Source organism: Corapipo altera, unplaced genomic scaffold (assembly GCF_003945725.1).
Source record: "Corapipo altera isolate COAL_440 unplaced genomic scaffold, ASM394572v1 74, whole genome shotgun sequence".
Classification (NCBI taxonomy): Eukaryota; Metazoa; Chordata; class Aves; order Passeriformes; family Pipridae; genus Corapipo; species Corapipo altera.
The window spans coordinates 3,147,625-3,164,620 of NW_020884934.1; the positions used below are offsets into that span (position 1 = coordinate 3,147,625).

The 16,996-nt window shown below is 43.4% G+C and overlaps 1 protein-coding gene across 1 annotated transcript; it reads left to right on the forward strand.

Moving 5' to 3' along the window:
• The first annotated feature begins 213 nt into the window (after positions 1-213).
• LOC113955027 (claudin-8-like) lies at positions 214-882 on the forward strand. The gene has a single exon (XM_027660082.1). The coding sequence runs from the start codon at positions 214-216 to the stop codon at positions 880-882; it is 669 nt and encodes a 222-aa protein (XP_027515883.1).
• The last annotated feature ends 16,114 nt before the right edge of the window (positions 883-16,996 follow it).

Consider the following 16,996-nt stretch of genomic DNA (forward strand, 5'->3'; position numbering starts at 1 on the left):
GGATTTCAAGGCAAATAAATAGCACGTCCTTCCAGCCAGCCAGAAATGGATTTCCACCTGTCTGAACCTGGGATGGGAGCAAGCTGCTGCTGAGAAAACCCAACCTGCTGCACTCAACATTCCCTCTCGTGCTTTGTGTGGCTTCTTGTGAACAAGTGATTTTTGGAAGACCTTTGGGGCTGCTGTGCTGGAGCTGTGTGTCCCAGGAACAGCATGGCTTGCTGTGTGCTGCAGATCACTGGCCTCATCTTCGGGGGCATCGGCATGGTGGGGACCTTGGCAGCCACGGTCATGCCCCAGTGGAGGGTTTCTGCCTACCTTGATGGCAACATTGTGGTGTTCGAGACCATCTGGGAGGGGCTGTGGATGGACTGCATCAGCCAGCTGGGCCTCAGGCTGCAGTGCAAGTTCTACGACTCTTTCCTGGCTCTCCCCCCACCCTTGGAGGCGTTCAGGGCCCTCATGTGCATCGCTGTGGTCCTGTCAGTCCTCTCCTTTCTGATGGCCATTGTTGGTGTGAAGTACACTCAGAGGACCAAGGAGGATCCCCAGGGCATCAGTATCTTCATCCTGGCAGCTGGAGTTGCCTTTCTCCTGACGGGTGCCCTTGTTCTGATCCCCGTGTCCTGGACTGGAGGGAGCATCATCCGCGATTTCTACGATCCAGAAATCCCTGTGCCACTGAAACGGGAACTGGGAGCTGCTCTCTACGTGGGCTGGGTGAGCACTGCCCTCCTCATTGCTGCAGGAGCAATGTACTGTCACTTCTGGTGCTGGGCTGACACATCCACAAAATCCAGGTATCCGTCGCTTTCCCGTCACAGCCTGCGCAAACCGGGCGCTGCCAGAGGGCCGTCCCTGGGTGTCCATGCCTACGTGTGATCATGGAGTCACAGAATGGTGTGGGTCAGAAGGAATCCTAAAGATCCTCCAGTTTCAAGGGCAGGGACACCTTCCACTGGACCAGGTGGCTCCAAGCCCTGTCCAACCTGACCTTGAACTTCCAGGGATGGGGCAACCTGTGGCCTTCCTGCTTGGCAGGTTGACATGTGCTGATTGACTTGATAATTAAACTGCAGGTATGTAATGGAGGGGCACTTTTGTCCCTTTGCTGTTGACATAGATTTCTGCTCTCTAACACACCTACAGGAAATGTTCTTCCATGTGTGTTTGTTAGAGCACAGCCAGAGAAAAATCTCACCCTTTTTTTGGGGAATGAAGGATGGCATGGGAACAGCAGCAATCAGGAGGCTCTCAGAGAAGATGAGCAACATGTGGCTGAGCTGGAGAGGAGGCAGCTGCTGTGCAACAGCACCATTGCCCTCCCCTAAAAACCCCTGATGTGCAAAGGGAGCAGTGTATTTCCCTCCAGGTAAAGTCTTCCCAAGGACTGCTCTAGGATACAGAGGTGAGGAGTGTGGAGAATGTGGAGTTGGCAGCACGGCTGAGGCAGCTGGTGAATGAACAGAAGAGCCTCCAGCAATCCAGCTTCCAATACTGCCACACAGATGTTTGTGCTATCCCATCAGAAGCCTCTGTGACTGATTGGATTTCACTGGTGCTTGTGGAGTTGCTGTATCCTCCTCCTCTCTTGTGCAGGGCACAGAATACAGCTCATGGAATAGTAAAATTTTTAATTCCTTCACCAAAACTCGCCATCAATGTATTGACTTTTTGTTGCTTGTTACCTCTCTTTCCTGGCTTCTCCTCTTCTGTAGGCAGTACCTACTCCTCTATAAAATTCAGGACAGACCATCTATCTTTATGCACTTCAGAGCACTGTGCTAATGTAAAGTATAATTAAACAAGCCAGGCAGGGTAAATGTGCCATCCCCACCTGCCTGTTGGAGCATCGAGAGTTCCTGCCTACGACTTCCCTCACACCCACCAAAGCCAAGCCCTGACGTTGCTCTGACTGTTTTGAGCTCTCCAGTTGATTCGGAAATGCAGACTGAGCATTTCCTGATGCCTGTCTGTCCACCGTGCAGGATCCAACAGCATCTGCAGTTGTGCATCTTTTTATTCCCAGCTGAGTAGCTGGACTCTGATTTTGACAGTTTCCATATCATGACCCTGAGAAGTGACCAAAGAAGGTCTGGTTCAAGATGTTTTTTTTCTGGTTCTTTTCCCAGCAGTAATGGATGGCACCATTTAATGGATAATTTTGTGGTGCTCAGCTTGATCCTTTTCTGCGTCTGTGACTGGCATCTGAAGAAAGGGTGTAATGACTTTTTGAGTTGAGCAGAGCACTGCCTTTCCATATTCCTTTGGCTGCTCAGTTTGAAAGAGAACATGGAGAGCTGCATTTAATTAAACAAACCTTTTATTAACTTGACTCCAGATGAACCAAAATGAAACAGTGCCATTGTACACAGACATTCATTACATATATTAACTAAGATGCATTTGCATTTAAGACAAGCAGCTCAGATCTTATGGTGGGAATTATCTAGGTACCAGAAAACAGGTTTAATGTATCCAGCTCATAACTTGAGCAGTCAAATCAGCACTTACTAATTCTAGATGAAAATTTAAGAAAACAGTTGTAAATAGGTTTTCTTAGTGCTAAACCATGCATTTTTTGTGTTGTCTTGGAGCTGCTGAAGTCTGTCACAGCAGGTGCCATTGACAGCTGCTTTCAGGGGAGTCATTCTGTTGACTTTGGTAATAATTTATACTACCCTGAAAACCTCCACCTCTTATTTTACTGTATTTTTGTCCTATAATATGTATTTTGTTTAATGCAGAACTATTTGGTGAGTAAGCCAGAATTGCACATTTTGGATTAATTTAGACATGACATTTGTGATTAACAAAGCAGAGGATGAAGACATTTGCAATGCAGATTTGATACATATTTATATGTAGGTAATGGATTTAAATGATGATGTATTCAGTGTAATGCAACTTTATGCAGATGTAAGTGCTTAAGAAGTAATTAAGTACATTTTTCTATAACATTAATTAGAAGATCCTGAATGCTTACACTATCAGTGGGCTCATCTAGAAATCAAATTTGAACTCCATTTACACCATAACTTTATTTTCAAAGAGTAGAAAGATAAAACTGTTTTATTTGAGCGTTTAACGTTAGTTTCAAAGAAAACCTAAGCTTTTTATGTCTAGCATTAACATGCAATGATTTCATATTGCCCCATTTCTCCCTTTTACCAGTTGATCAAAAGAGGAGCTCAAAATCTCTAAGCTCAGACAACCTTGTGCTTGTAAGTGGGCTGGGAATCCAACGTGGATTCCAAGCATGGAACCAGGCTGGGGTTTTAGGGACACAAACAGCAATTTCAGGTGATGTGATTGAGCATTTTAGACTCACAGGAATGTGTTCAAGAGTCTGTGACATTAACATTTCTGAACTTGATGCAGAAAGATCTCATGACAAACTGCTCTGCAAGAGATGCAACATGGTGGTTACCTCATCCCTTCGAACAGAGCTGAAATTCTGAAACTATTGTGGATTCTGGTGGGCAAAACCCCACAAAGAGGATTCCTACATATTTCACTTCTGTATGCAGGGAGTGCACTTGGCTGAGGAATCTGAAGGGGTGCCTTTGTGTCTGCTGAGGGAGACAATTTTTTTCATCTTCCTTTCCCCTCTTCAGAGCCTTTGATGTTCTGAACTGACTCACTGGAAGTTTGGAAGTGTGAGCAGGAAAAGGAAGTTTTAAGACTTAACAAAAACCTGCAGTTGAACTTTAAAACTAAGTTGCTGCTTTTGATGAGTTTTCTGGGGGTAACAGGGAAAGTTTGGCTTGAGAGGAGTGATGGAGGAGCCTGCACACATCTCTAGTGCCCAAGGCTGCACCTTCTACCCTCCACCTGCTGCTCCAGAAATATTCCAGCTCCTTCTGGGTCACACCCAGCCAGACTTGGTCTCAGGTAACCACGAGGGTCTAAGGTGATTTTTGGAGCTTATTTAGGTGGCTGAACATTTCCTGATGGAGTGAGGTAGGTGAGGGGGGGATGCTCAGGAGCAGGTGTGGTGCAGCAAAGACATTTAGGGAGAGGTCACACAGTGTGTGATGGAGGGCTGGGAGGAAGCAGGGTGTGAATAATCGCTCCTGACTGGACTTTTCTCTCTGGGGAAAAAAAGTCCTGACATGTGGGTGTCACTTGCTGTGGATGGGCCAGGGGTTGCTAAAATGTTGTGTCAGGTTTTTCGTGTGCCGGAGCTCTGCTGTCACTGAGGAGGGGAGGCTCTGGTGCTGCTGTGCCCACAGTCCTCCAGGCACAGCTGTCAGAGACTTCAGGCTTGCTGCATTTGTTTTAAACAGCTGATTAAATATTGTGGTTAAATCTCCAGTTGAATATCCTGATGCTATTATATACCTTAATATTTGGTGACTGCAGGACAGAAATGACTTTGGAAACAAACGTGACCAGCTGAGATTTTGCTATGTATTTGAAATAAATGTATGAACTCCTCAGTTGGTTTTAGTTTCATTTTTTTTTTACCATTGTGGCATTTCTTTTTTATATTAAAGTGAAGGAATGTATTTCCCCATTGCCAGGGAAAGACAGCTTCGGTATTTTTATAATGCTCTTTTCAGATTTAGTCTTGGTTTCTACAATCTACTGGGGATTTTGCTAGACAATAAACAAAGTGGGACTGATTCCTTGGGAAATAAAATACACAAAACTGATTTAGTGCTGGTTTCCAAGACTTGTTTATAAGAAGTTTCCTGAAGCAAACTGGTATTTCAAAACCTGGTCCCAAAATGTATATTCATCTCTGAGATGAAAAGATTCTGGAGCAAATAATCCACCATTAAGATGCAGCCAAGGGAATATATTTATGGCAAAAATGATGGCTTAGCAAAACACTTCATTATAACAGGAAGAAGAATCAGACAGGGTTTGAGACAAATAAGTGCAGGCAGCCCTCGGTCCTGATGTGCAAAGGCAAATTCTGTGTGAGGGGCACTAAGACTAAATGAGTTTATGTTCAAAAATGTTACAACTCTCCTGCAAATCAGTGTGAGGACTCACAAAGCCAGACATGGGATCTTGATTGTGTCCTGATTGACTGCAACCATCCTTCTGAAAAAGGCACAAGAGGTCTTTTCAGGGGAGTCCCATGTCATCTTGGAAAACTGGGACAGAGCTGACCCATGGAATAAACAATCCCTTCCCTTTGTATCCAAAATACTCTCTGACTTACACACTTTGCTTTCCTGATTTGAATCTCAGAGTCTGAGACTAACTTGACATTTTCTGACTACTTTAAGAAGCAAAGAGCAAAAGAAAACAAGAAATGCCCTCAGAAGGGAAGGAGATTTTCAGCTGGAAATTTCTGTGTCAGTGCTTCTTGTATTTCTGCCACTCACAGAAAATGTTCCAGCTGTCAATGAGAACAAACAAAATGCATTCAAAGGCACAAATATTTCAGTTGTAGCAACACCAGGGAGCAGAACTGGCAAGGAAAAGGGTTGTGGAGCAGAATTAACAAGCCGTGAACACCAGCAGAGCCGGCATCTGAGGGTTTGTGCAGTTCCAGGGATCAGAATGGATTGAAGCCGGTGTGTTCTCAGAGACAATAAATATAACTCACTGCATCTTTTTAAAAACAGTTAAAGGAAAGAGAGAAAGCACTGTATTGAACTTGTCTGCATCAGAACAAAAGCAGAACACAAACGGTTACCTGAGATTCTCATCCCTATACTTCCAGCCATTTAAAATGACAAAGTGAGCTAATTATACCATTAGGTTTCTTTTTTTATCTGCTCATTTGGTTTCTCACTTGAATATGTCATCACCTGAACAGTGTGAGATTTTGAGGCATTATAGAAAAGTAAATTTTACTGTGCTTTTGCTTTCTGTTGCCAGCCAGTTAAAGCACTATCTCTGTATCAATCACTAGAGGTGAATGTATCATTCGGTTCCCTTCAGCATTCCCTTTTTTTCAGTTTAAACCTTGTTTTTAATTTAAACAACAACAAAAAAGAGCTCACAGCAATTTAACTGACAAACCCAACACCTTTGGGCAAAAAACACACTCCAAAAACAGAAAGCACAAACCCATCCAGTTCTGTTCCCTGCATCAGCACCTTCAAACTGAATAATATGTTAATTCTGTTGCCCACTTCTGCTGTGGACCTTAATCTGTGGCTTTTGTCTCAGTTACCCTGAAGTGGTCCCTGATTTGCCAAATGACAAAGATGATGAGTCCATTAGTGTTTCAGCTTCTGTCTGATGGATGAGTGACTGACAGAATGATAATGTTTATTCATTCAGAGTTTCCACTGTCATGCCAGATGGTGCTGGGGGATAGAAAATTATCTCTAGACCCCCAACAAACATTTCCTCCCATACCATCACGTTCAGTCAGAGTTCAGCAAAAACTGGCAGCATAAACTCCACGTGCTGAAGAAAAGTATATTGTTAACTGAGTACTTTCTTGCAAGGCCAAGTTTCACAGGTTAATCTGAGCCCTGGTCTCTCCCTGGAACATCCAAAACGCCGACTGTGACACTCGGTGCTCTGGTCTGGTTGACAAGTTGGTGATGGGTCAAGTGCTGGACTCAATCTTGGAGGTCTTTTCCAACGTAAATGATTCTGTGATTCCAAGAGGTTCCAGAGCTCTTGGTGAGCTGCCCAGACATTTCCTGTCCAAAACAGTCTAACTCAGGTGCCACAGCTGGCCAGGATGGAAGGAGTGAGTGGGCCTGGGGGGAGCTGCTCTGCCCAGTGCTGGGGGGAGAGCTCTGATAGCTGAGATGACCAGCTCACACCACGGCCACCCCATAGCCTGTCACACCCTGTCTGAGCAGGTTTCCAGATGTCTGTGCTGCTGCTCTGGGATGGGCCTTCTCTCCAACAGCACTTACCTCCACTTCCCAAGTGGACTTTTGTTCCAGCAGGGAAGTGCAGTGATTATCAAAGTGATTATCAAGAAATGGAGTTTGTGGAGTGAGTGGCCCCCTGTGCCAAGGGATGTGTGTGAGGGGATGAAGTGCCGGTTAACACAGGCAACAGAAAGCCCTGAGCACAGCAGCAGTGGTTCCTCTCCCTGGGCTCACCACACCCACCACCTGGTTTGTGGGACACCCCACACCAACACCAACTGTAGTGTTTGGCACCCCACAGTTTGGAAACACTCCACTGCCAAGAGCTACTTACATCCTAATCTTTCTTTGAGTGGTGCCCATGATAAATTGTCTTAAAGAGAGAGACTGAGCATTCCCTGGTCATGAATTCAGGGTTTGAAATTTGTCATTTCAAACCAGTACCATTTCACACGGGGAGCCAAAACACCCTTAAAACCTTGGAGGGTGAAATAAAGCTTCAGGGGGGCGAGACTTGGGAGATAAATGCTCAAGCTGTGAGTTAGGAGTGAGGATGAAGTTCCAAGTTTATTGAAGACAATGGAAAGGTTGTTGTTATGACCAATAGATCTTTTAAGTTTCAGACATGTCAGCATCAGTTATAGTTGTTCAGGCTCAGCTGTCAGGAGTCCTGGAGAGGTTTGTTGAGTTGCTCAGAGTTTCCTGTAGGGATGGATGATCCCCTGCAACTGCCTGCTGAGATTCAGTGTTGGGTGTTCTTTCTCCTCTGACATTTCTGGAACAACTCATATACACACACACACACACAAAGTGTCAGAAACATGATGTCTATGTACACTTGAAATAACTTCCCATCATTTTAAACTGCTTCCAGATCACACAGTCTTTGTTATATCGTTGGTAGACTGAGTGTTGATAAACATGGGGATTTTGCAAAGATTAGAAGCACTTAATCCAGTGCAGTTTACTCACTGTGTGTTTACTTCCCTAATTAGTGCCTGAAAATCCACCCCTCCCTTTAAAATACATTCCGAAATTTTTTTAATTATGTTGTCCTGTCAGCAGGGGAGTTGATAAATCCAGGTTTTATCCAGGCTGGCTTTGTCTTTCCTTTAGGACCACTTGCTCTGCTGGGCATTATGAGCTGCCCAGGCCACTGGGGCCACTTACCTCTCGCTCCAGAGCAGCTTTTTCAAGCTGCAGAACACTAATTTTCAAGAGAAAGAGAACTGAAAATATATATTTAATGAGCTCTGGTGCTGCCATGTTTTCCTACATTATTTGTGGGGTAGAAAATGAGTTCCCAGAACTTCTATGAGAATAGTCTTAGTTAACTTCAACCTCCAAATCAGCAACAAAAGGAGTGGGACTTTGATGATCCTAATGGGTCTCTTCCAATTGAGAATATTCTGTGATTCTGTGAAAAAATAACCTTTTTCACAGGATCTAGATTAGTTATGGTTATTGGTGTAATCTTTTCCTTTTCTGAGTGATTTCACAAGAACAGATTCTGTTTTCTAATGCCAGAGCACTGTAGAAATCTTCCCAACAATGAGGTGTAAAACCCTCACATCTAGGTTTTTTTAAAATCTTCCTGTCACGTTTATATCACACATCAGTGTATTTATTATTAAACTTACATGCAGTTGTTTGCATAAAACGTCATCAGTAGGCATCAGGAGAATAAAACAGTGATATCCACAGGTGGGAATAATGTCATGGTTTTGACTATGAAGCTTCCTTTGCAATAACACTTCAAAAATGAGGACTAATATTCCATATTAAGAGAAGAAAATACAGAAATAGAAATGACCAAGGGTTTGTTTTGCTGGGAATGATCCCTTCAGGTGGAGAAAAAAATCATGCCTTGATGAAAGTCATAAAGCCAATGATTTATGTAAGACTTGATGACCTAATAGCACCATCAAAGGAAATAACTAAGATTGCAGTTGGGCTAAAGGCTGTTTAATAAAGTGATGGAATTGCCAAAATACTGAATTTGTGCTGCTGTAGAATGTTTAGTTTTCCTCCCAATTCTGTGCAAAGTGATTAATTGATCTTTAATTAAGGGAGAAAGTAAGCTGGCCCAGGGGAAGGGCAGAAAAGCCAATCTCTTTTAAATATTCATAACATTTTCCATAATAGTCAAACTATGAAAAGATCTTACCCCTTAAAACAGATAACCATTAAATTTTAGTGGGATGTAGTTGTTTTAATTTTCAAGCTAATTACAAAACTAGGGCTCATGTGTTTAGTTGAATGAATTAAAATTTTATTTTTCATTCAAATTTATTTTTTCCAGAAGCACATTTAGCAGCAGCTATAATGCAATTGCCAGCCACAGGAAGTGTATTGAGATCTAAATCAATCAATGAATCAAACAATTGTTCTTAATAATGACTGAAAACAAAATTCACCTTTCAATATACTGGAGTTCTTGTTAAAAAAAAATGATTTCCTGCCCTTTTTCTAGTTAAAGCTCTACTCCCATGTTTCATTTATACATTTGAATGTTTATTTTTTATATTTACTATTAGCATTAATGTTTAATACATCTTGTCTGTCTGTTGTCAAATCATAAATCTCAGGTCCTCCTAATTCCCAGTGTAACTATTTATTCAGGAAAAACAAGTATTCTGAAATTACTCTGCATTTTTATTTTGTGAGCAGATTAGTTGCACAGAACAATTTATTCCTGCAAATCACCTTTTAACAAAAGTATTGGAGGATGCCTTAGATTTTAGTGAAATCCATATCACAAATAAACCCAGGGTTTGAAGGCAGGATATGGGATAGGAATAGGGGCAATAATTATGGTAAGGAGAGAAGAAGGCAAAAACCTGTTCTAGAGGGATAATGACCGAGCAGAGGGAAGCTGGGAGGTTTGAGGGCACAGTAAAACACCACTGGTGGCATTTGGAGCACTGTAATAGGAATTACAGTACTTGAAATGTCAGCAGGTACGGAGGGTTTTGTAGCAAACAGCAGCCAGACTTCAGAAATCCCACGAACACCTGGGTGGGAAGAGCCTGTGCTGGGAGACACCTCTCCCAACCCTAAATCAATGCTTAGTCACTGCCTTGTGTCTTTAAATCATTCCCCAGGAGTGTAATGTCTGGGTTTTCCCTGAGACCAGGAAGATGTGATCCGGGTTTTGGAGCTGGAGGAGGTTTTAAGACCCTGGTTGTGCAATGCACACGAGCACATGCTTGCCTTTGCTGACTTCCCTGACTGAACTGACACCCAGGGGATTTTTTAGGGTATCAGCAGCTTGGAAGTGTGACAGTGTCAGCACTACCAGGGCCAGATCCCTCATGAGCACCCTACCAGCTCCCTCAGCCCAGGGAAGCCTGAAATTGGGGTGCCAGGCTGAGGAATAATGCCTGGTTCTCAGCTCTGAGGTCAGACCACTTGGCCATGCTCATAATGGGGAACTAGGAAGGGTAAACAGTATAAAAACAAAGGGATGAGAAGAGACAACTATTCCCAACAAGGAAATCAGGCAATGGGATCTAACAAAGGTTCTGGGGGTGGCTGGGAAGCTGATGAGCCAGAGGGAATTGAATGGCAGCAAAGTGACTTGAAGGAATAATTTAAAATACATAGGTGCATTCCTGGGGTTTAAACACATATCAGTATTTATAAAAATCAGGGGTGGTTGTAGGACCTCATTCAAAACTCAGTGAAGCCAATAACGTCTCCAATAACATCTGTGGGTGCTGCACAGAGACTTCGTGCTCCTCAGGGGCCTGTCACTGAGAAATGTCTTCATCAACACTTCATATTTTACATCTTGACCAGCTGTCAGCTCCTGGTGGAGCTCCCTGTGAGTATATGTGAGGGAAGGACATAAATACCTACGACATAAATACCTACACTAGAAGCTTCCTCAGAGTGCTTTTGAAAGGCAGACATAAACTGTAAAGGGTTGTCTCTTATGTCTGTGTTAGCTCAAAGAATTCTAATAAACTGAAAAGGGTGTGTGTGTGTTCACAGTCACATGGGTTTCTTGCTAAATAATGCAGTGATGAAGCAACTCTTTAAGAACAGAAATGGAGAGATAAATAGATGTTTCACGACTATTCCCTCAGTTACCTATTCCTCAGGTATAACTGACCATGCAGAAGTGCCACCTGGAGTGAAATATTCTGGATAAAGAAGCACTGGCTAGTCTCCAGTCTTCAGGACTGGGAGCTCTTTTCAGTAACTAAGTATTTCTGTTAATATTCCTGCTCCTTCATTCTTAATTTGCCACAGACATCAGTTGAAACCAGTTATGCCACACACTCAAACTCGACTGACAACAATATTCTTTCAGAGGATTCAGAGCTTGCTCTGTGTATTTCATAGGATACTTTCTCTTGCTGTAATTAATTCTCTGCATCTGGCCAAAGATTGCATTTTTTTTATCGTCCTGAGCATAATTCATGCTATTAATATGTAAATTAGCAGGTTGTAGTTTTCTTAGAGCAGAAGAACTTTTTAACATTTTAATGATAATTTCACAATGGTTGGTCCCTCTCTGTGCTTTGAAAGTGGAAGTTTTGCTTATATTTCACCACAGAATGCCAAAGTGAAAATTAGATTTCATTACAGCAGGGAACATTGATACTGGCCAGCCTAGTTCTCTACCAGAGAGAGAGTTGTTAGAGGAACAGGCATAATTATGTTGGAAATGAATGAATTTAGGGAGGTAAACCCTGAACTCTGTAAGAAGAGAACAATGTGTGGGATAGCAGCTGGAATGATCCAAGAAGTCAGTCACAGAATCACATTAAATACACTTCTCTTTGTTTTGTGGATGGCACAAAGGCCTGTGTGCAGGACACCCTGTTCCTTAGGCCATTTTCTCCCTCAAAATGCATTTTGCTAATATTTGACAAGTATTTTGCTCAACCTGTACTAGAAGGCCCATGGACGTGGTTGAGAGTTAACTGTTTCTCTGTGCCTGCACACTGAAGAAGCAGCAGCACTGCTGGGAGAAACAAAACAGCACCACAGCACAGTTCTCCCACAGGTGGAATGGGATTCTGTGGTGTTGTGTCTGGTCTAAAAACATGCCTTGCTCTCATCAGCTCCTGTTATTCCTTTTGTTTAATCTGAGAGCCATGACTACCAGCGTGTGTCATGACCCAAGGCAGCCCCTCTAAAATGAGTATTGAATAACCTTAGTAGCAGGAATTCATCCTGCTAGGATAAAGGCATATTTAGAGCAGAGTTTATGCCCTATGGCTCTACACTAAATAGCTCCAGACAGCACGAGCCTTCTGTTCCATGTCTGTCATTGAGAGGTTCAGAAAACCTGGGGTGTTCTGTACACTTTGACTTCTGGAGTCTTGCTGCTGGCATTTTCCCTAGCTGTCTTCACATTTATTTCCCTCTCACCATCTAATTTCCCATCCAGAATCTCTCTTTCATCTGGCTCTTCCCCGGGTTTTGTTTTCCCAGGATCAGAGATGGTGTGTCCCCCTGCAGCCCCACAGAGTACACTTGCTTTGGGAGAGATGGGGAATCCTAAAACATCTGTTCAATGTCACGTGATCTTTGGAAGTCCAGCATTTCAGCCCACAGATGATACCAGGCACTTACCACTGGCTGCTGAAAGATGATTTGGATTTACCTGGCCCCTGGGATACCAGCTGCAATTTGGCTCCTGCAGCTGGAATAGGATTCACTGTGGTGTGCTTTGGATGATCCAGAGTATATGATGGGAAGATATGGACATTCATAAAGTGTCCTTTTACCTCCTTTCCCGGGATGAAAAACATGTGGTTTTCACACAGTTGCTTTAAGCAGAATCGTAACTCAAGTAGGGCAGGGGGAATGCAAACAAATACATTTATTTATGGCTCCTGAAAGGAGCTACAAGGAAGGTGGAGAGAGATTATTCACAAGGGTCTGGAGCGACAGGACAAGGGGGAATGGCTTCAAACTGACAGAGAGTAGATTTAGATCAGATATTAGGAAGAAATTCTTGACTGTGAGGGTGGGGAGGCCCTGGCAAAGGTTGCTGCTCCATCCCTGCAAGTGTTCAAGGCCAAGGATGGGCCTTGGAGCAAGCTGGGAGAGTGGAAAGTGTCCCTGCCCATGGCAGGAGTGAACTGGATGAGCTCTGACTTTCCTTCCAACCCAAACCATCCTGTGATAAATCAGTCACAGGGCAAGGTGCCATCAAAAGCTCTTGGGTGGACCCTGATGAGCCAGTTCAGGGAGGTCACTGAGCTGAAAACTAATGCTGAAGTTAATCCATTAAAAAAAACCCAGGAAGAATCAGTTTTCAGCCAGATCAGCTGTCTGAAGAGGCTCACCCTGTGTTTAATTCACACGAGCACTAGCACAGGAGAAGGGTGGAGGGTTGGGAGAGTCTGAACAGCCCAGATTTCATCACCGTAAGCCACTGAGAACTGCACCTGCATGTGCTCATGTCACTGCAAACCACCTCCTATTTATGCAAACTTATACAGGTAATGGAGTTAAATAAACAACAACATGTTCCTCACCACTGAGTGTTCACTGGAAGAGGACACAGAAGTCATCTGCTCTGGCATGACTGTAGGTTTCAGGTGAGGGAAACTCAAAGTCTTTAATTTGGACCCTCTGTGCTGGAGGGATGGAGAGCAGTGTGTCCACTGAGTGCCTCACTTTGGAAGTTCTGACATTAAATGGAATGAAAGAAACGAGGATGTTGGTACCATTAAATATGGGAGTTTCTGAAGTCTGGGAATCAGAATCTGGGGCCTCATACAAACTTGCTGACAGCAAAATGTGTAGAACTATTTGCCACTGCCATGAAATCGCTCGAATTGGCTTAAAATCCTGTTTTAAAACAAAACTACTTACTTAGGCTTTTTGTGTGTGTTCTGGATCTCAAAGTCCTTAGGTTCTTCTGCATGAATTTTACATTAAATCGTAAAACCTGCAGTTGTGTTTTAAGTTAGGAAGAACTTCAAAAGTTTGGATTCTCCCAAAATCCATTGACTCAAAGGATTTTAAGAACATCAAACACAGCTAGACTTTCAACTAAATCCTAATAGCTGGCATAATAAATTCATATATATATGTATATATATGCATATGTATTTGCATATAGGCACATAGCTATAATAAAAATCCTTATTCCCTTCCTTAAAGGAATTTACAGCTTTCATGAGTTTTAATTCCTGTAGGTCATGTATGTGATCTCTGGCATAAACAATCCATGAATATTTGAAACAAGGTCCTTTGATCAGTTCTTGATCTTTCTGTTTATTTTCCTCAGGGTTCATTGGATTTTTGTTGTCATTTGGTCTCACATTGCTCCTGTGTAACCAAGAAAACAGGAGCTTTAATATTGGTTCATTCTGAAGTGGCTCTGGAGCTGAACAAGACTTCACGGAAGACTAGATCTGCAGCTGCTCTGCTGCCTGGAGAGAGAAAGGGAGGAAAAGTTATTTCCCTTGGGGTTTCTTCTTGGACCTGCTTGGGCCTGTCAGGAGAATTTCTCTGAGTTGCTAATTCAGATGAAATGTCTTAGACCTGCTCTGAGAAGCAGCTCCCTGTGCAACTTGTAGCCTCCTCGGTCATTGCTGAGTTTTGAAAACAGAAACTCTTAGTCAAAGACCTATTTTAAACTAATTTCCCCCGAGAACATAAAATTTTCAAGTTCTGACACCGAAAGGTGAAATATTTGGGAAGCGTTAAGAAGGTAGAAGGGCCTGTGCTAAACCTCAGGAGAAATGGTGGCTGCACTTGATGCTTTTTCATGTTATAGACCTTGTTAATGATGCTATTTTTAGAGCTGAGGAGACATCCCTGCTCTAAAGTTCTCCCATTTCCTGAGCTGTATTTCCCTGTGTTCTGCATGTGCCTGGCAGGATAGTCAGTTCCTGGTTTCTAGCAGAGTTTAATTCTCCGTGAAAGTGTTTGGCTGAAACTTGTGTCCAGGGACATGTTAACAATGCAATGAAAATAAAAAAAACACTTTTGCCTTAGTGACCTTCAAAAGCCACTCAGCTCCTGCAAAATACAGGGCTCTGTTTTCCCTGGGAGCTGTTTCGTGTGCACAAACAATGTGAATGGTGGCATGAAATAAATAAATCTTCAGTCACATCAGATTACTTAAGCTTGGGTGGGAAGCAGGATGTCACCCCTGGCTTGGCACTCAACTTACTTTATGAAAAACTGGTTTTCCTTTCCAGTGTGTGGACAAAAAAATAGATCATATTTGTTGTGAAACAGTGATTTGTCAGTATAAGATCTCGAGTCAAGTTTTCAGTCATGACAAAATGATGTGGAGAATTGAACAAAAGGGGTTTGGGAAAGATTTTCAAAGGCACAGGTGACACTCAGGAGCTCAGTCTGCCACAAGTCGGTGCCTTTGGGGCCAAGATGGGAATGTACGTGTCTGTCTGAGCTTCCTGAACCAGTCTGGCACCTTTTCTGAAACCTGAAGAACTGGACGGACTGGGGATCTGTTCTTCTGTGGAGCAGGAACCTGCAGGAGGGAATGGGCAGCACGTTAGGTGTGAGGAGAGAACCTCACTCACTGCTGAGGCAGAACGGGGGCAGAGCCAGCCTGTCCCTGCGAGCCGGTGGACGGAATTTCCCTCCTGGGAATCTGAGTTCGAGCCACCTCTGATCCCTGTTTTGTCCCTCCCAGGGCAGTGGTGACGTTGGACTCTGGTGGAGGGGCGATGGTTGGTAGTGGTGATGTTAAACCACAGCTCACACCAATTTTTGCACCTTGACTGTGGCACTGAGGGACTCCACAAACCTTTGCTCCAGGAAAGATGAACTGATGTGATGCCTTGGTGCATCTGCTTGGGTGAGTTCAGCTGCCTCCCTGCCCTGAAACCTAAACATTTCTGGCCTGAGACAACTAAATAAGGATATCACCATCTGAATAACTGCTTTGCATTGTCTCTAATAATTTCTGCAGGTGAATGTAAGGGCTGCATCTAGCTGGGATGACAAAACCATACACAAGAAAATAAAGAAACTGCTCTAATTAGCAGTTCTGACACCAAATACGACTGCTGGGACCGAACAAAGGGAAGCACTGCTTAGCTGGAGCTTCATTTGGAGGCTGGGTGTCAAGAGAGGGTAATTTGATACATTCTGCCAACCCGACAGTAATTTGTCAGACACGCTACAGACCTGTGCTACTGTCTTTGTTTGAGATGAGATGTCCTACTTTCCTGATTAAAACGAACCCCTGATTTGCAATTCTGAACCAGGAGATAATTGCTCCAGCAGCATTCCAAACCGGGCTACGATTATGGAGTGGGCATGCATTAACAGTGCTAATTTAATTTGTGTGCCCGTTTGTTGCACAAGCAAAGAGTCTTTCAGGTATTACTGTTAGTGATATTTTTGCCTCCAATACGTATTGGAGGCCGCGTTCACAAGGCACGCTTTCATGAATAAAACATGAGAGAACCAATTCCTCTGTCTACCGAAACAAAGAAAACAAACATTGCCTTTGGGACGCTCAGTACAAACAGAGATGCTTTCAGGCTTGCACGGAACTGCCTCACCTGGGAAGGGGAGTGGAGCTGCCTGAAACAAATATTTCATTTCACTAGAACTGTCACAATTCTGACAGTAAGTGGCCCTGAACACCAGCTAATCGAAATAACTGCTAATCGGCTCGATAATTAGCACCACAGTGAAATCTGCATACCGGCCTTCCCCTTCCCTTCCTCTGCTCCTTGTGCTCAAAGGAAAAAACGCCTCCAGTGGTCAATGGCGTCTATTTTTTTTAGGAGAAGGGGATTTTCCAAGGTGCTGAAGGATGAAGCAGCGATGGATGGGCATCCATCTCCCAGAAACGAATGTAATGCCTGTTTCCCACAGACCACAGCTTAAGAAACTGTTGCTCAGTTTCTTCTGACTGTTCTGGCTCAAGTTGACTGGAGGGGTTATGGTTTCTGAGTTGCATGGGGTTTTTTCACCCCAAAATATGTTCTGACGTAGTTTTATGTGAAATATTCCACAGAGGCTTTGTAGTTGCTTTTTTCATTTCCAGCCAGCAGTTGCCACCCCAAACAGACGGAATTCAGCCCCTGTCACATTGATTTAATTCAATATAAATCCCTTGACTCTTAGTTTGCCAAACACTTCACTCAGTAATTTCTGCATAAGAAAAGAGCTTTGACTGGCATCTTCTACCTTCACCTGACTGATGAAAGTAACCACTTTGGAGTTAAGGTTTTGGA